This window comes from Gavia stellata, chromosome 1, assembly GCF_030936135.1.
Source record: "Gavia stellata isolate bGavSte3 chromosome 1, bGavSte3.hap2, whole genome shotgun sequence".
NCBI lineage: Eukaryota > Metazoa > Chordata > Aves > Gaviiformes > Gaviidae > Gavia > Gavia stellata.
Window position 1 is genome coordinate 26,244,862 of NC_082594.1, and position 20,242 is coordinate 26,265,103.

Consider the following 20,242-nt stretch of genomic DNA (forward strand, 5'->3'; position numbering starts at 1 on the left):
GGAACTAAACCAGACAAAGTAAAAACAAGTTGGTGCTGTTAGTTCCAAGCTTGAGAGTAGTTTTGATTTTACTTCCCTGACAATAAACCTGCAAGTTCTGTTTCTTAGTCTTTCAGTATTCATGTTCAACATCTTGAACTAAAAGCTCATATTCTGCTGTGGCCCAAAAAGGTCTGTTGGAGATTGGTATAATAAATGGGAAGAGGATCTCCTTCTGGTGACACAGGAACACTAGACCAGGAGGATGACTTCTGGTTTTGTGTGTTGGGTTAGCTACTTGTATGTAAAATGCCTTTATCGGTCTTCATTTCTGTCAGAAGTGACTGGATTGCTCTTTCAGCTCTCCTAAGTGGGTAAAATTTGTCCTGTGTCACACTTTAAAACTGTCTCCTCTTGCATTCCTTCTAAGGTAGGACTTTTTCTTTCAAGGACTTACAGTGTTGTGCTAATGAAGCTTATATGAGGGCAGACATTTGAAATTTATCAGACTAATTTCTGTCCTACCCTGAAATCAAGCATTCTTTATAGTTATGTAAAGAACAGCCAGAGATTTTTGTGCCAAATAGCCCACTTCGGGTTTTTTGTTTTTTTTTTTTTTTTTTTCTCTCTAAGCTTCAGGGATACTTAGAAAATGCCTGGCTTTGTCAAGTAGGTGTGTAAAAAAGCAGGGGAGAGAAGAAGTTGAACTAAGTCAAACTTTTAACTCTGTAAGTTACACAGGCTCGCGGTGTATCTGAGTGTAATTGATACTTGTCTCAGTAAATCATGTGTATACTTGACTGCAGTTGATCTACCATTGTTTTCGATGCTTTGGTTTAATGCATACTTGCATTAATATTGGTATGCAGAATATGGTTTAGCAGTGTACCCATAATTCTAATTTTAAGGTGTTCTCAACATACCTCTCTACAATAGCTTTCTCTTGATTTGACTTTTAGATCTGTGCCCCATTCAGAAGAGCAGTCCTGTGACTTTTTTTCCATTGAAACATCTTTGGTATTTTATTTACTGAATTTCTATTTGATATTTATATTATCAGAGGAGCAAGTTAATAAAACTCAACTAATCTGACCTGCATAATTACGTGTTATATATGTTACTACAATTCTAATGTACTGTATTACTACAGCATTCCTACTATATCAAATACAGTTCAAACCATGCCTTGATGTTGTGCTCTTTTTAAACTAAATAATAGACTGTCATTTCCATCCATCAGGGTTTGGGGTTTTTTTTGCCATGAAGTTTCAACCAAAGAATTTCAACACCTTACCATGGTAAAAAAATCAGACAGTTTCAGTTTGACAGTTGCTAGCTTTGTCCTTTCATTGTAGAATATCTTACTGCTGGTCCCAGCGATGTTATTTAGAACTGTCATCCCAAAAATTAAAGGAAAGTAGACAGTTTTCATAATAATTTTTGCTGTCTCTTCCTGGTTTACGTCCCAAGAAAGCTAGTGTCCTGAGGCAGGTAACAATGACAACAGGAGGACATTGGTAAGTACAAAGTTAATATTCATTGCTTATAAAGCCTTTGTTCTTTCACGATGTACATTATCTTCCAAGAATTTCAAATAAATTTTTAATGTTTCTCTTCATGTTTGGAAAAAAGGTCTGAAATCTAAAAAGAGAGGAAAAACTGTAGGTATTACCAAGACTATTGATGTATAGAAATGACTATAGGATGGGGAAGGGCCTGATAAAATGGTTTCCCTGTATAATAGTGGTGTAATGTGCAGGCTTGTATGGCATGGGGAATAAACATTCTTTCTAGTGTATTCAGCAAATTTGGGTTTTTGATGTTCTGAGACAAACATTGTGTGATGTTTCTGGAAGAACTCAGCAGGTCATGCTCAAGGTTAGCTGGGCTCCTACTCTTAAGCAAAGTTTGCTCTATTGAATTATGGTTTGATACCGTGTAATTTACGGTTTTACCCTTTGATGCTTTATTAAGACCACTTATACAAGATTCATTAGAGTTTACTGAATTGAGCAGTGTTGCTCAGTGGGCAAAACTGTGTGAAGTAAATTTGAGGACTGAAGCCAAAAGTTTTAAACCATGGTGTGGTGGGTTGACCCCAGCCAGCCAATAAGCACCCACTACCTTACCTGCTCCCACACACACCCCTGCCCAGTGCAATGCAGGAGAGAATCAGAACAGCAAAAGCAAGAAAAACCTCATGGGTTGAGTTAAAGGCAGTTTAATAAGTGTGTGTGGGGAACAAGTGATGCAAAGGCAATTACTCGCCACCTCCTGCAAGCAGACTGATGCCCAGCCAGTCTTTGTACAACCCCTAGTTTGGAAAGACTACCCCACTATGTTCATGCTGAGCATGATGGTGTGGAATATCCCTTTGGTCAGTTGGCATCATCTGTCCTGGCAGTGTCCCCTCCCAACCTGTTGCCCACCCCCAGCCTGCTTGCTGGGAGAGCAGGGTGAGAAACAGGCAGCCCGGGCACTGTGTAAGCACCACTAAGCAGTAGCTAAAACATTGATTTGTTATCAGCACTGTTGTAGTCACAAACATAAAACACAGTACCATGTGGGCTTCCATGAAGAAAAATTAACTCCATCCCAGCCAGAGGCAGTACACAAACCTACAGGAGTGCCCTCCTCCCCCAAAAGAAAATACAAGAAATTAAAGGTAAATATTTTCCTGAAATATTTTTGAGCTTGCATAATAACAAGCTCGTGTTTGAAAGTACCAAAAGTGAAGCTGAACGTGTTACTTTATTCATATTTTCTCAGCAGATATAAAGGACATTTAAATTATTTTTTTTTCTCGTAATACTCTAAATTTGTCAATAAACTTATTAGGTAGCATTTCCTTAGTGGCACATTGCTGTGTGCATACTATACATTATTCAAGATAAGAACGTTTTTTAAGCTAAAATTAATGCAGGCTCCTTTAAAAAGGGTACAGTAATGTGGAGAATTACATGCTGTTGTAATGATTCACATGAGAATCAGTCTTTTTAGTGCTGTCATTCAGTTATAAACCATACTGTGAGCACACTGGGTAAGATTAATCTGACATAACTTTAGATGTGCCTGTCTGAACTAGTTGTCCTTTTATAGTCAGTGAAAAGTACTACATTATCAGGGAAAGATTTATTTCATCCTAGTGTTGCATCTAAAACCAGTGAATGAATCACTTCCCAGAGGCACCTTTTATTTTCCATTGATGGTAAAGAGAATTTTGAAACTTACCCCAGATACACATACCTGTAATTTGTATCTCTAACGAACTTCATTCAACAACTAAGCATTTAAAAAAAAAAGGAATATGTACCAGTTATGGAAAATATCAGCTTTAAGGTTTTGTTACTTGTGTTTTTCTCTGTAGTCATATTGATCTATTTAGGTTAACAAATGTGATATATATGTGATCAGCACACATATTGGTCACTGAAAAGTTTAATTTATTTCATTTAGCATTCTAAACACTTTTACCTAAGGAAATCTTCATTCATGCAGCTGAAGAAGAATTTTCCTAAAAACCTGAAATAATTGTTTAGAAATTTAATGGTTTAGTTAATGACCAGAAAATAGTAACTCAGGGGTTTTTTTGCCTGGGTCCACCACTGCTTTTGTCAGACTACTGTGTTTTAACGCTTGAACTGGAGCCCTGTCTTCATAAAAGAAGCATTCACAGTCTGATTCCACATATTTTGAACACTCCCTAGTGATTATGAAATCAATTCAATGTTGTTTTGAAGAAAAGATATTCCAGTTTGAACAAGAATTATTCTTGAATGTTATGTGATGGCCTTTGTTATCAAGGGTAAAAAGTTTACTGATTTTCTCTTTAAAACAACTAATTTATTTGGGATTTTAAGAGATTCTCACTCCTATCCCAGCTTGTTATTTCCAGCTCTTTCCCTGTGGAAATTTGTGCCAAATGCCAAGTCAGCTGTTTTGCAGTGCCTAAAAAGATATATGAACATCAAGTAGAGGAAGAAAATTAGTAATTTTGTTTCCACACTGCTTGCCTCCTATACTCATAAGGCAAGATTGTTTATTCTGATTGTATATGTATGTATGTTAACCTAAAGTGGTTCTCACAAACTAGTCCAAAACAGATGAGAGCGGTTGTCATGTTGACTGTGATATGCCGTCATTTATTCTTGGCTTTAGAAAAGGTAGAGCAAGTGTGACAGTAGTCAATTAGGAGAGAGAAGGAAGGAGTGCCTTGGTGCAAATCTGACCTGGATGTTGTTAGAGTTGTAGTAATTACACCATTGCAATAATTGAGTTTTCCAATGGCACTGTCTGTCTAGCATTCTAGAATTTATATTCTTGATTTTTGTTGAAATAAATGCAGATAGGAATCAAACCTGAAGGGAATTAGAAAGAAGTGCTTCTTTGATGGCAATGAACAGCAAATTTAGATAATTAGATTTTTGAATACTTTGGTTTATTAGTTCTAATATACTTTTCTTTGATCAAGAAAAATAGATAAAATACAAGCCTGTTAATGTAGATGGGGAAAAAAGGAGCTTTGGGTATGTTGTAGATAAGTACAATCAAATTTCACTTTATGCTGGATAAATGTGAATCTGAAAAAATATCTTTGCTGGCCCAAAAGTGTTTACAGATTAAATACAAGACAAGAAGTAGTAGATGGTTATAGAGAATACCTTTTTCTCCTTGTATGCATCCTTGTAATTAAGCTGACATTTGAATAAACAAAAAACTCTGCTGAAAATATATATTTTTAACAATTAAAAGTAAGTTTCAGTTGTACAGGTTAGTAGTTCTTAAGACTGCGAATCAGATGAGGAGTAGAGAGAAATATGTGTAAAATGTTAAAAGGAAACAGAAATGTCCAGTTTAGGTACCATGAAACTTCTTCCAAAGTATGAGTGCGGAACATGGAAAAATAGACTATTCTGAGAAATTTTTGATACTTTATCTATTTAACATGAAAGTAATTGCAAAGAAAAATGTTTTATTTGGTCTCCCTGTAGTTCAGATTTTCACATTTTATTCTTGTTACTGTGTGTATTTGTATTACTGTGTCATTCTTTCTTTAGCAGAATGCAGTCATGTTTTTCATTTAACCAAAAAAATACCAATTGCCTCTAAAATACCTTTTTGCATCTCATGCATTTCTTAAGACTCTTATGCTAGGCAGTCATTTGGGTTTTTTTAATCACAGATGAAATTGTGTTGAAAAATCTTCATGTCTTCAGGGTTTTTTTATAAAATCTTCCTAGAATAAATTCTGACCTCTGCTTTCTTTGAATTTTTCGCCATTCAATAGCATTATCATCCCGATGCTCCATTTGTTTATTTCTTCTAAGATTGACTGCCATCTTTCCTTTCCTTCTGTGTTCATTTGATGGATTTTCAAGTTGAGAAGCCATCTGGTATTGGAGAAAAGAAGACTGAGGAGTGACCTCATTGTTCTCTACAGCTTCCTGAGGAGGGGAAGTGGAGAGGGAGGTGCTGATCTCTTCTTCCTGGTATCCAGTGATAGGATGTGTGAGGATTGTTCAAAGCTGTGTCAGGGGAGGTTCCGACCTGACATTAGGAAGCATTTCTTTACCGAGACGGTGGTCAACAGGCTTCCTAGAGAGGTGGTTGACGCCCCAAGCCTGTCAGTGTTTAAGAAGCATTTGGACAATGCCCTCAATAACATGCTTTAACTTTTGGTCAGCCCTGAAGTGGTCAGGCAGTTGGACTAGATGATCACTGTAGATCCCTTCCAACTGTAACTCTCCTCTCCTCTCCTCTCCTCTCCTCTCCTCTCCTCTCCTCTCCTCTCCTCTCCTCTCCTCTCCTCTCCTCTCCTCTCCTCTCCTCTCCTCTCCTCTCCTCTCCTCTCCTCTCCTCTCCTCTCCTCTCCTCTCCTCTCCTCTCCTCTCCTCTCCTCTCCTCTCCTCTCCTCTCCTCTCCTCTCCTCTCCTCTCCTCTCCTCTCCTCTCCTCTCCTCTCCTCTCCTCTCCTCTCCTCTCCTCTCCTCTCCTCTCCTCTCCTCTCCTCTCCTCTCCTCTCCTCTCCTCTCCTCTCCTCTCCTCTCCTCTCCTCTCCTCTCCTCTCCTCTCCTCTCCTCTCCTCTCCTCTCTCTCCTCTCCTCTCCTCTCCTCTCCCTCCCCTCCCCTCCCCTCCCCTCCCCTCCCCTCCCCTCCCCTCCCCTCCCCTCCCCTCCCCTCCCCTCCCCTCCCCTCCCCTCCCCTCCCCTCCCCTCCCCTCCCCTCCCCTCCCCTCGGAATGGCCACAGATTCAGAAAAATGGAGATTCTGAGTAGTGCAGCTGCTTTTGAGGATGATGGTGTAGTTAAGGTAGGTTCTTGGAGCAAGGAGTGTCACCCTGTCATTGTAAACAACCTCAGGATAGGGAAGATAGCCTAATTTGCTTATAACTGCCAGTTCAGTACTTTTTCAGGAAGAGTTATATTTGTTGTCCATATTCATCTGACTTGGAACCATGATCTGAACATTAGTTTGCTGCTTCATTTCTTAGAGCTGTGCTGTGAAAGATGCAGAATAGTTAAAAAGTGATACAAGACCTTGACAAAGTACAAGCAGTTATTCAAGATACTTAATCACAGTGAAGGCATGGTCTTTACTGAATATTAAGTGTTCACTTGAGGAATGCAAATTAAGACCGAGTGTTTGACATAAGAAAAAAGATTGTGTTTGAGATCTATGATATGGAAATAGCACTGATTTATGGTATGGTATACTGGCTCCTGTAAGGATTTCTGTCTTAGTGTTCGTATTGTACACTAGCTGGACTTTGTCTTACTACAGAACTCTTCTACATGTTATATAAAAAATAAGTTACTTTATGGCAGTATGATTTAACTGTTTTGTGTGTGGTATTGCATCCAGAATTGTACCCAAGTTACAAAGTTGCAATTTCATCATGAATTTTTACAGTTGCCTACTGACAGTTTTTAACATGGCTTAGTTATTTAAAGTAGTACCCACAGGGACTCCAAGATCTCTTTTCTGGCTGATAATAGCAGATTTGAGAGCCTGTCATTTTGTACCTATGGGTAAAGCTACAATAATGTGGTATTACTTTGCATTTACTAACTTTGAACTCTTCTTATATGTTGTTGCTCAGCCACTTGATATCAGAAAAATCTTTGCAGCTCTCAGTAGTTGCTGTTTTTTAACTGCATTTAATGATTTTTGGCTTTTCAGCAAATTTAGTCCTTTCATTGATATCCGCACCTGTTACCAGGTCATTATCGCTGTGGTTCTCCACTGATAACCTCCCTCTGTTGTGAAGACTGACTGGTTATTCCTCTTTACCTGCCATCTTTTGCTTGAGAAATGCAGGTGTAGAAATGTTGTTAGAGAATGCTTCTTTTTGTAGTGAATGTTCTACTTCTTTTCTTGGCTGAATTATATTTTATTTTTTGCATTTAAAAACAGAGGTGGTTGCTTTGTATTACTTCTTGAACACAATTTAACCATGGTCATTTATTTCTGTATACTCACTTCATTTTTGTGTAGATTTTCTTTGTCTTCTTAGACTTCTTTTTATCATGACTGTTAATTTTTAATTTATGTTGACTTCTAGGTTGACTACTTTAAAAAAGTAACCCTTGCCCCACCTTCTTAATTTTGATTAATGAGTTAATTAGTGAATGAGTTAATTAATGGACTGTTAATTAGTTCATTAATTTGTTTCCTTTATTGAGGAAGTTGATTTTAATGATAATTATAATCATTGTTAGTGGCTGAAATATGTTTAAACTGCAGTTAAGGGCAAATCAGGTACATTCTAATGTTCTCTGTGATGAAATAAGCAGTCACTCTGATGGACTACAAAACTCTTGCTGCCAAGTGGACAAGTAAAATAATTGTAATACCTACTGGATGGTCCATAGCCCAGTAGAAGATTCTCCATAAAACCAATTTTATTAGCATTCAGTGTATTTTTTGATGCAGATTCACTGAGATGTTTTATATATACAGACAGCTTGTTTTTAATAGTACTGAAACGTCCCATCACTTCAGACTGATACAGTGAGCTCTATTTTAGTCTGTTTTAAATGTTATATATTAGTATATTAATTTACATTAGCAAGCAAATACAGTTCTAATTATTTTAGTCTGTTGTGAGTTATTTTAGTCTGTTTTAACCATTATATCTTAGTTTATTAATTTATATTTGCAAGAATTTTACATTGAATAGTGATTGAGGAAAGGGGAATTAGTCTGTATTGAACCTATGCATTCCAACTGAGGTATTACTAGTTTTTTCCTTGTTTTTAGGTCCATCTGTTATCAAAAATAAATGGTGGGCTTCATCTCACCTAAATTAGGTATCTGAAAGTTGCGTATCTGAATATTATCATAGAATTGTTGAGGTTGGAAGGGCTGTCTGGAGGTTCTCTGATCCAACCCTCCTGCATAAGCAGGGCCAACTAGAGCTGGTTGTCCAGGTCTATGTCCAGACGGCTTTTGAATGTATACAACGATGGAGACTCCAGAAATACGATTTCTCATCCTAGACTTCCTGCATGGAAAGAAATGGAAAGAAGTAGACACTTCCAGAAGGTGCTTCATTTCATCTTAGGATAAGCATCTAAGAGAGTTTAATTGAATGTCTTCTACAGGTGCCTGTTTTACCTCTGTGTGTTTTTAACATAATCTCAGAGAGGCTCATCCAGGCGGAGAGATACCTAAAAAAACAACCCAGATTGCTGGTGAAGTGTGCACTAGTTACTGCTGTTTTCAGAAATAGAAACTCCACCTGGATTTCTTGAAGTGTGGTGTTTTCCTCTGTAAAACTATTTCATGATTCTAAAGAATAAGCATAGAAATACTCTGCTTCTAGTTTTGAGTTTTATTGCCTGCCCTTGGTACACATTCTGTGTTTACCACAGATGTAAATCTATGATATGCAGTCACAAGTTCTAAACTAAATTACTAATCATAATTAGGATAATAGTTTTATTTTAATGTAATGAAATGTCTCAGGGGAACTAAGGAGGTAGTCAGTTTATATATTTAGTGTTTTAGAAGCTTTTATGTTAGAAAATTATAAATCTGTTATTAGCAATTAATTGATAGAGGAAAAAGTAATTTGCAAGTGGATGAAAAGTATGAATGAGGGTAGAAGCCAAAGCTAGTCCTTGCTTAATTGTAGTAATTCTTTTTGAAGATTGGGACTGAAAGAAGACTTTGAATATTTGCTTTGATTATCAGCTTGCTTCTTTTTTGGAGTTTAATTTGAAGGCAATACCAAGTGCTTTTAAACAGGCTATGAAATAGCCTTCTATTGAAAGTGACCATTGAAGTTATGCACTTTTAAGTGATGATTTCTTTGAATATCTTTAATTTAAAACATATTATTGCAATTTTAATTATATAACTTTCTGAAACAAATAGAAAGAATGTCATAAAACTATTTTAGAATTAATTTATTCTGTTCTTTTGCCTTTCTGAATTAGGTAATATATTTGCAGTTATTGAAATTTAACTTTGGTGCTTTCAAAATTCTTCAAGGTTACTAGGATAAAGTAGGATGCGTAAGAGTCAGGCTTTGTTTCCTTCAAAATTGAAAGATGTTTCTGCCATTAAAAGGGGATTATTTTTTTAAACTGAATTTCATATTCAGTTCAGTAAGGTGTTCTGAGTTCATCTTTTTAAAGTTACGTAAGTGGCTGATTGAAATAGGTGAATTCCATTCCTTAAGATGTACTTGGTCTTGACTATATCTTTTGCAAATTTTTGCTAATTCTTTTTTTTTTTTTTTTTCCCCCCCTAAAATATGCCCAGTAGTTGTGCTGTTTAATTGGAGGTCTGGACATTGATAGCATTTTGCAAATACCTGGGTAGATAGGAGACAGGTTATAATTTCATCAGTACTGCTGTTAAATCACTTTTCATCTGAGTGCTTGTTCCTCACCCAGTGCTGTCTCTCCCCTGCACCAGCAGTAGCTTTCCATGGCCACACGATGAACTAATCTGTGGTATAATTAAGGAACTTTTCCATGTTTGCTTTGATCCAGAGCAGATCACTGATTGTTTTTCTGAGCATGACTGCATGCTTATTTGGGTGGTACAATGGAAAGGGCAGTAAGATCTTGCAAACAAGTAACTAAGGGTAAATGTTGGCTTATATCAGGAGAAAACATAGCTAAATTATTTTCAGTATTTTTTTATTTCTGAGTAGGCAAATTTCTGTTTAGAGTACTGTAGGAAAGCTTGAGTTGCTTTTGAGCTTTTCAGGCTCTGCAGCTTCTGCACTACATCTCTCTGAGCCAGGCTACCGTTTCAATTACTTTATAGGAAGGAATATTTCACATCTTTTTAGAATTTATTTTATGAAAGTGTTGTATGAGAAAATTGAAGGTAATATTTTATTATATTAGTGTGTGTAATTTGTACAAGCTATGTTTTGCATAGCATGATTGTTAATTTGCTGTCTTACAGATCATAGCTGTGAGTTTCTCAATCAGAATTACCTCTCTCATCATGCAAAAAATATTCAGTGTTGGTCACAATGAAGGTATGAAAGACACTAAACTATATATTTCACATTGTAATACTGTTCTTGTTTTCTTTTGTAGCTGGTTGGTGGCGAATTTGATCTAGAGATGAACTTTATAATCCAGGATGCAGAGAGCATTACGTGCATGTCAGAGCTTTTGGAGCACTGTGATGTAACATGCCAAGCAGAAATCTGGAGTATGTTCACAGCGATTCTACGTAAAAGTGTCCGTAATTTACAGACTAGCACGGAAGTTGGCTTAATTGAACAGGTATTGCTGAAGATGAGTACTGTGGACGACATGATTGCAGGTATAAATTGCCAACTGATAAAATAATTATTACATTCTTGAACTGTCAACATTTTGTGATTATGGAAGGGTTTGGGATATTTTGGTTTTTACTTCAAGTGATATTTTAGTACTGCTATTGTCAGAAGTACGTTTTTATCAATTTCAGAAAAATGACAAAAAATACATTCTTAGTTTAAAATATATTGTTTAAAATAACTGCCTTTTAATTCATCTGATGTTATCTTAGTGATTAAAAAAAAGCAATTTTGAACATAATTAAGAACAGTACATGTTAGACTACTTGTCAAGTTAATATTTTAGGCTTTCAGTGCACTGATAATTTTGAGTTATTCAGATGTTAGAATTGCTATTTGATCCACTTTAACCTACAACTGACAGCATATCAGAAATTATTTATAGCTCTGAATGCTGGACACATGGATTATATTAAACTATCATTTCATAAGTATAGCTATGCTCCCTGTAATATCTCTCTGGTTTTTATACCCGTGTTTTTTAACATCCTGTATTTTTTTACAGCATTAAAAAAATAGCATACTTTGTTTGCTTGCTGAAAGTAAGTGATGAAGTTGTTGCATAGCTAAGGTTTTCAGAGTACGTTTGAAGGAGTTTATGTTATTCCATACTGTGTCCTGTCAGTAGTAGGGTGCAGATTGTAATCCTAATTACTTGGTTAGAGGAGCAGGTTTGGTTGTAACATTTATATGTGAAAGCTAACAACTACATACAGTTAGTATTTATTGACTCCTTATTTTTCTTGGGGACAAACTTAAGCCAAGCAGTTTCTTTCAACTCAGTGTGAAGGTAGTTCTTCATTTTTATATAGTTTGGGACTGATAGTAGGATATTTAAATTGTGAGGCATTTTTGAAAGACTGAAGAGGTTTGTCTTCCATAATTCTAAGATTTTAGTTGATGATCTGATTCTTGACACATAGGCTTTGTGGAACAGTAAACCAGCAAGGATTTCGGACCAGAAACAAGAGGAGGATAACAGCAGCATGAAAATTGGATTATTCAGGAATGTTTTGTCTTTGGCCTTTTTCAGTATAAAGGTGTCTGTAATATTAAGTATTTGAAAAAGCTACATTCTGTATTTCAAAGCAAGTCTTAGCGAACACCTTGTTGATTAGAAATGTATGCGTAAATGCTAAAACCAGAAGTGTTATGCTAAATATTGTACCTCAAGATTCAGACTGAAGTATAACAGATCAGTAGGTTCACAAACCAATGATTTTCACCAAGTATGTTTTGTTTTGCAGGACTTGTAAATATGTCAGAATAGTATAAGGGCAAAGATACTGTTTTATTCCACATTACATGTAAGACATTGGTTGTTGAAAACAAACATTTTTATCTTGAAGTTTTTCAGGGTTTTACTCATGGAAATAATGTGCTTACATCTGTAATCATACCAATAAAATTTGTCCAATTTGAGCTCCCCTAAATAGTACTTCTGTATGTGGCACATATAACTGTGATGATGTCCCCATTAGAGAGAAATTTTTAAAAAATGCTTAGCTAATTGTATAAGTCAGAAATCAAGAGTATAGGATGTGGCTTCCATGAACATTTGGGAATTGAAAAATCACTCGGAATTTACAACTATTAATATAAACTAGGGGTAGTACATTAATAAAAAAATTAATGGAGCCTCTACCCCATTAATCTTGTTCTGAGAGTGGTCACACAGTACTTCAGAAAGAGACTTTCCACAGAAAAAACATCAGTAAGCTTGCTCTTTTCTATGCTTACACGGATGAAAAGAGCACATATTTAATTTAAAATCAAAACCAAAAATTGCAGTTCTGATGGTATTTTAGCTTTACAATGTGTGTCAAATTACCTGAATAGTCTTCTGTATATCATGGGATTTAACAGAGTCCCACTTTGTAGGGTCTTTTTCTGACAACTGTAAATAGGCAAGAATGTGGGGTTTTCGAGAATTTTTCTGACAAACATATGGAAGCAACCAAATTCATCATTTTGCTTTTATCTCTTGATTTCTGCAAGCACCTCACCACCCTTTTATAAATGGCAACAATGTTGGTAATAAGCCATAAGTCATAAATATGGTCATGTAATAACTAGTCCAATGGTAGGCACTTGATGACAAAATCAGTGACAACTAATGCAGTGTCTGTGTTCCCTAATCTGCTATACAGATGTTGAGGTCATAATTGACTGCAGATAATTGTAGAACTGCTTTGCCCCAAGCATTTCTATGAACTTTCCAAACCCAGAGAATAAAGTAAGAAATTTTGTGGCAAACTGTTTTTTAACATTGAGGGAGGATGTTTTGAACAAGAGCTGTGTTAGTGCCTACTCCTAGGAAGTTAGTACCACTTTCTTCCCAAAACAGTTGCTAATGCTCTGTCAGCCCAATGTTTTGCGATTGGCTTTCATCATCTGTGAAGGGTACAGGTTTTCTGGTTTTTATTTGTCTTTTTTGGGAGTTGTTTGTCTTTTTTTAGGTCATCTCACTTGTTCCTTTGTGAAAAACTGTGATTAGACCTAGATAAGGTTTAAATAGACAAGACAGGCATAATCTCTGTTTTATGTTCTGACAGCATGGTTTCAGGACCAGTCTAAGTCTGAAGCTACTCTTCTCTTGTTTTATGAAAGTAAGACAACAGCAAATAAACATATACCCAATCTTTTGCAGTGAGAAGAACTTATCTTTCTGTTTAGATGAAGACTATCAGATTCATGAGGCTTCTCAGCACTTTAAATATCTCACTTCTTGAGATTTTGCAGATTCTGTGGTCAAGAACAAAAGCTTAATCACCTTGAAAGTCTCAGTTGCATTCCAAATGGGATCATTGCCACTTGTATTCCAATTTGTTTTTCAGAAGCATCACCTGTCAGAAGTCATCTTTATACTGTGATAATCTGTTATACTAAGATAGGGGATGGTCAGCCATTTTATCAATGGTTAAGGGGAAAAGATTACTAAAATATTTGCATAGGTGATTGGCACTTTTATTTTAAAAGCTGCACAGGTTCTTCCTTGAGGGATTCACTTTTTAGTTTTCTGTTTCCAGGTCATGAGTAGTGAAGCAGATCCTCTGCTCTGAGAGACTCTTTGGGATAGTGTCTGTAGTACCTTCAGAGAAGTCTGAATGGTAGATGAGAAAGTAGCCCGAACTCATAGAGAGTGGATATGTCTCCCTTGAGTCTCATTTTATTTCCTGCAGTTCTGTTGTGATGCTGTAGGTAATTGTTCTAAAATTGCTGGAACTGAATTCTTAAGCACTGAAACAGTTCCTAGTTTTTAAGCAAAAATGTTAGGTTTTGACTGCTCTGTCATTAATGGGCTGTTAACAAGCATTTCTCTTTCAACTGGTTCCATAAGAAAAACTGCAAAATTATCACATTCTCTATTGCCAACCTGTAGAAATTAATTTACTTCACCAACAGAGGTAAAATTCACAATTTCATGGCTTTCTGTTATTAAAACGTGAGGTTATGAGGGTAGTTTTCCTGAAGTTGTATTTCCAATGCTGTTTAAGATGTCTTCTGAAGTTAATGTCATACCATTCATTTTGATATGTGCTCATTGTTACTTGAAAGACAGGCAGGCACTTTTACCATTGTATTTTCATATTAAATGACTGAATTAAGCATTCCTTCAAGGTTTCTGGTTAATTTATAGATCATATATAAACTGCTTAGTATGAAAGTAGTTAGGAGGTGACATTAACAGAAATAAAATCTGTTACATTCAGTGCATTTTAGAAATGCATTAAAAATGAGAATCAGTGCCTGTTTTCTCCTTCTGGACTTAATATTATTTTATACAATCTTGTCTGAAATGAGATCGTAGGTACCAGTTATATATGTGATATTATTTAATATAAAAAAAAATGAAGTAAACATTAAAAAAATCCAATTGTAGTATGTTTTGTGACCTTTGTCCATTTATAAATGAGTTATTAGGATTTATAAACCAGATGTGGACTGACTCTTTTCTATGAGATTTCTAATAAGTATGAATAAAGTTATGTGATAGAGTACAGTTATTTTTAAGTCCTCTTATATTGAAACAAGAAACAAACCTTTTCAGAGGTGTTTACAGCAATATTTTTAAGTAGCATTAAGTGCTTCGACTTCCACAGATGTTCTTTGCTTTATCTTTACTTGTTACCTACTGGGCTTCAATCTTTCAGGTCTTTGTTTTACCCAGAGTTACTCTGTTAAGGAGCTTACACTTATTTTTCTCCATCAATGTTTTATTCATTGTTTATAAATATGTATTTCTAATGCCTGGGGGTTATCAACATCTTCAGTAGAAGTAAGAAATTTTCTGTGCCATAAGGTAATACAGGGCTATAACAATGAAACAAAACAGCACATCTTCAGTAATTTTAAAAACCTGCCAGTCGTTTCTGTGTTTGACTGTATTAATTTACACTTTTGTCATCTGTGTTAGAAGATTTTTTTAATGATGTTCTGATTTTCACCAAACAGCTTTGCTTCTACGCAACACTTTTTCTCTGTAAAGGAAGCAAAATTTGGGTGTAGCTTGAGCTAAAAGGCAAGCTAAGAGTACAAAATAAGAATTGGGAAATTCTCAGCCAAAGATTGCCATTCACATGTGCTGATTTCCCTTACTGAGTTTTCAGTGTGTTACTGTTCTCAATTTCTGAACACGTACAATATGTGCAATCACTGCCAGCTTCACATTGCAGGCTCGACACTGTACAATGAAGGGGGCAGATGCTTGTCAGTACTAGAGGAAGAGCTGAGTCATAGAATTCACCATCATAAAAGACAAGGAATTTTAGTTTTCTTAGCTTTATTTTGCTTTTCCTTAAGAAATTCTGTCACAAATATAATGTGGCATTTTAAAGGGCAAAGTAATAAATAAACTTTCTTTAAAGAAAGGGAAAAAAAGGTCTATACTTGACGATTAGGAATATATTCAGATCTTATGGTGAAAATGTCTGCAAGTTACAGTGGGGTTTTTTTGCCTTTCCTGACATGCAGTGTCACTCACTGAACAGCTTGCTATGTCTCCTGTAAATTAAATGATACTTCATTCTTCACACATGCCTTTTGCTTGCTGAGGATCAGAGGTTGGTTTCATGGTGGAACAAGTTAAATAGATCTTGATGATTTGACTCAAAAACACATACACAGGGATTTGCAGAGAGAAAATTTGTTTTAAAACAAAAGATCAATGTGAAATGTCCTTGAAAAGGATGGATGCTTTTTAAGACTACTCTTTGTCAGCACCTGTAAGAGTCATCCTTTCACTAATGAACAAGGAGAACATGTGGTCCTGCAAATAAGATATAGGCTTATTCATGTCTTCTACAAGTTTTATGGGGGGAATTTCTGATTGTTGAGCAGATTGAAAAAGTTCGTTAATGCTGAGTCTATTGTGTCATAGCTTTTTTGTTTTGGAAACTCTCTACTTCACTGCTTGATCTCTGAATTAATTTTTTTATGCCACATCTGTGAAGATAAGCAAATTGTTTTTCCTCCTGCTACAGGAAGTAATAATTCTTAGTAGTGTGTTTTATTCCAGAAGAAAGTGCGGAGTATAAGGCGAGGTCCAGCATCTCACAAGCTAACAAATTCTTAAAATTAATTTCTGTGGTTTGAAATAAGGATCCAAGCACTAGCAGTAATTTTAAACCTGATATTCTCTGAAAGGCAGGCTATGTAATGCCTTTACTTTAAATGTTTATGGGGTTTGAGATGTTTTAATGAAAGTTGTATTACATAAATTAGTTCGCAATTCTGATCACTTCTTTTTATTGTGGCCTGTTACTGTTTTCTCACTATGATTTTTTTGAGGGTTTTTTTGTGTTTTTTTGTTTGTTTTTCCCTGGCCTTTCATTCTGGTAAAAATTGGAAGCATTACCACTGTAACAAAACTGCAGGAACCGTACAAATTCTCAGTATAATGTGCTGTGCTTAAGTTAAAGAATAATGTCAAGCATCTTTTAGGTCAGAAATTTTTGAAAAATACTAACTTCAGAGGAATGAAGAAACCCTTATTGCGGAAGTGTGTAAGAGAAAGGAACAAGCCGGAAGTTCAGAATTCATGATGAATGTTGTGAAATGGGAAGAATTAGTTCTTCATAAATTTGATAGATACTTTGTTCAATGTTTGACGCAAAATCTTAAACTGCATATGTAAATTTATTTCTAAAATAACTAAAACAATGAGAATATGAAACCCTTTGTAAAATATTTAAGGCAACTAAGTTTGATTTTTAGAATCTGTGAATACACTTACTTTTAAAGGTGTTAACTTTTTCAGCTTTTTTGTAAAAACAATGACATTCAGAGTTCAGAATAACTTTATTTTCCTTTGAAGATCTTCTAGTTGATATGTTGGGGGTTCTTGCCAGCTACAGCATCACTGTCAAAGAGTTGAAGCTTTTGTTCAGCATGCTTCGAGGCGAAAATGGAATCTGGGTAAGCTGTGATCAGATAAAGCATTAAGTGTCATTCCATTAGAGCCTGAAGTTAACATGAATTGTCTCCTGGGACATATAAACTTGAATTTATTTTTTTTTCATGTTGATTGAACATATGTTTATGCAGTATTTTTGCTAACTACTTTAGAGTTAATTTGCTGTGTTGTTTGAAAACCGTCCAGTTTCCGTTGTAGCCTAGAGAGTACAAAAATGGTTGTATTGACTTTTGTGTAATTTTCCTGTTTTCACAGCCAAGACATGCGGTTAAACTATTATCAGTCCTTAATCAGATGCCACAGAGACATGGGCCTGATACCTTTTTCAACTTCCCAGGCTGTAGTGCTGCAGTAAGTTTTCAACCAAAATACTACAACTTGAGGAATAAATGAATTGCTCCTCATTTGCATTTCCTTTCATTTGGTTTTGGAAATTCTTAAAAAGGAAATGAGAGGGGAAATACATGCTTGAGTAGTGTAGACCTTGCCTTCCATAGGTTTGCAGGATAGTTGTGGTGTTAAGAAGTTGCACTTGTGAGGATGGAATGTCAAATAGCAGATTTTTGTCTGGGCAACTTATCATAAAAGTGAAAACTGAAAATTCCAAAGAACGGTGTTATTTTATTTGAATAATGTAATTGATATTATATAAAGCAGAGGCTTGAGGAAAATATAGGGGTAAGGTTGTCCATGTCATCACAGTTTACAGTGACAGCTTAGTCATAAATTTTATTATATCTTTCTCTTTTTTTCTGAACTCTGTCAGCTGTTTCCTTTCCCTCAATGTAGTGATTTAAATGCAGTCTTCTTTTGGCTTTACTTTTTGAGATAACTTACAACGATGAAATTGTATTCCTTTCTAAACCTTCTCAAATAGATATTCTGTCTTCCATTCACTGCATGTACATTCAGAAAAACCTACAAATAAGTTCAAATATTGTATACAGGTTTATAAATATGATTATTAAAGCAGCAAATACAAATGCTTAAAAACAAGAAATCCGGATTTGAGGTTCAGTTCCATTCTGGTATGGAATACTGTATGTTCATGGTAGAACCTGGAGTTTTTTAAGGGAAAATAATCCTGAGATCCCTGTCCTTTCATGCCAGTGCATGAAGGGTGGTAGGAGCTTCTCTTGGGCTGTTCTACTTGTATTTCCTCAATAGCACTGGTAGTTTTCTTCAAGCATAAACCACCACCTCCTGTTCTTTGTGAATACAGCTGTTGGTGTGGCAGATTGCATCAGGGAAATAAACTGGCTGAAAATCCCTGTTTTTCACCTGGGTTATTTTTGGCTAGATCACTTCCTTGATCTTGTTTTATATTCAGCTGCACAAACAGATGTGTCAGCAAAATGTGTAGGGAGGATTGTGCAAGGAATTAATTACTGAGTTTTGAAAGAGAGAGTTTCATTTGGTACTGCTAAATTAAAACCACAGTTAACCTCTTCTAAAAGTACATGCAGCAGCAAAACAGCTGTTGCAGAATATGAATGTCTACAATGACACATACTGCTTTGATATTTCTGGGCTTCAGAGGCAAACCCTGATGAAACATCTCTCTTAAATTTAATTTTGTATCAGAGCTTTAAAAAAGTTTTGCAGGGGAAGAATTTCAAATATTCCTCTCTGTCCAAAGAGGTGTATCAATTACAGGAGCATGAAGTTTCTTGATTGAAATGCACAATAGGCATTTCTCTTTCCTTGGTTAGGAACTTGTTTCATATACCACTCATCATTGACTGTGCACCTGTAAATCAAGAAATGTGAGCTTCAAATTTACATTTCTCGAGTAGTGCATCTTGGATTACAGTATGAAGTTCTGGAGAGGAGTCATCCTCTGAAGTGGACCAAGGGTGATTACTTACAAATGACCCAAACAACAAAGAACTTCATTAGAATAAAGAGACTGAAGGACCTCGTTTACTAGCACTGAATTCAGGTTTTCAGGTGTGATGCACAGTCATAACATCAGACAGAGAAACAGCATAATGTTTACTTGGCATGGTAAATATCAGATTGGCCCTCTTTAAAGTTGGGTGCATGCTCCTTGTATAACCAAGACTTCAGTGGTAGTATGAAAGAGCTAAGAGTCTACTGAACCAGTCTGCTGATCTGCTGCTGAGAGCTGCTTCAGTATTCCAACTGAAGGGCTCTTCCCAGTCCTGTGTTACTTCTCTGCCAGTCTGTATAAGTAGCACATTAGTCACTCCATTAGGAGGACACCTTGTGGTGGCGGTACTATTCCCAGGTGTTGTTCCTGTTCGTCATCAAGCAGCTCTTTTCCTGTTTCAGGCAGGGAACTCCCTCTCAGGAGGCTGGAGTGATATCCCAAAGGAGTTCTTTGAAATGTTTTGTACTGAGCAGTTAGTACCAGGCTAGCAGCAGAATCGGTTTTCTTTCTTTTGTCTAGTTGAATACTAGCATAAGCTGAGCACATTACTGTATCTAATTATAAAATTTAGTGTGAGTTCCCTATCATTCTTAATTACCTATTCCTCTGCTTTTAAAACTCAGCAATTGCTTTGCATATAAAAATAATGAAAAGTCAGCCCCACTCCGTACCCTTTTTTTACGTACTTTACTACATTGGCATAGAATGTGGTTATTCTGACTCTATTGCCCAGAGACTCATGTCCATTCTTGTTTTAAGCAATGAATGAGTTTGCTACAATTCTTTGTAGTCTTCAGTATGAAGTGGAACAGTACAAGATTTGAGCACTCCTGAAAATGTATTGCCAGCTGTGACTCATAAGTATCACACAGAATCACAGAAGGGTTGAGGTTGGAAGGGATCTCTGGAGGTCATCTTGGCCAACGCCCCTGTGTGGAAGCAGGGTCACATAGAGCAGACTGCCCAGGACCGTGTCAGATGGCTTTTGAGCATCTCCAAGGATGGAGAATTCACAATCTCTCTGGGCAAACTGTGCCAGTGCTCAGTCAGTATCACTGATAGCTTTGACAAAAAACCAATACCATCAGTGAAAGGATTAATTAACTAGTCTTTATTCTATTGAAGTGTAGTAAGAGTTTAAATTA

At 36.1% G+C, this 20,242-nt stretch overlaps 1 protein-coding gene across 4 annotated transcripts in view; it reads left to right on the forward strand.

Annotated features, from left to right (window-relative positions):
• The window catches only part of NBEA (neurobeachin), a 516,023-nt gene that overhangs the window by 83,491 nt on the left and 412,290 nt on the right, over positions 1–20,242 (forward strand). For all 4 annotated transcript variants that reach the window (XM_059826681.1, XM_059826675.1, XM_059826690.1 and 1 more), the window contains exons 2-4: positions 10,541–10,772; positions 17,105–17,205; positions 17,459–17,554. In XM_059826681.1, coding sequence (XP_059682664.1) covers positions 10,541–10,772; positions 17,105–17,205; positions 17,459–17,554 — 429 coding nt within the window. The remainder of the gene's footprint in view (positions 1–10,540; positions 10,773–17,104; positions 17,206–17,458; positions 17,555–20,242) is intronic.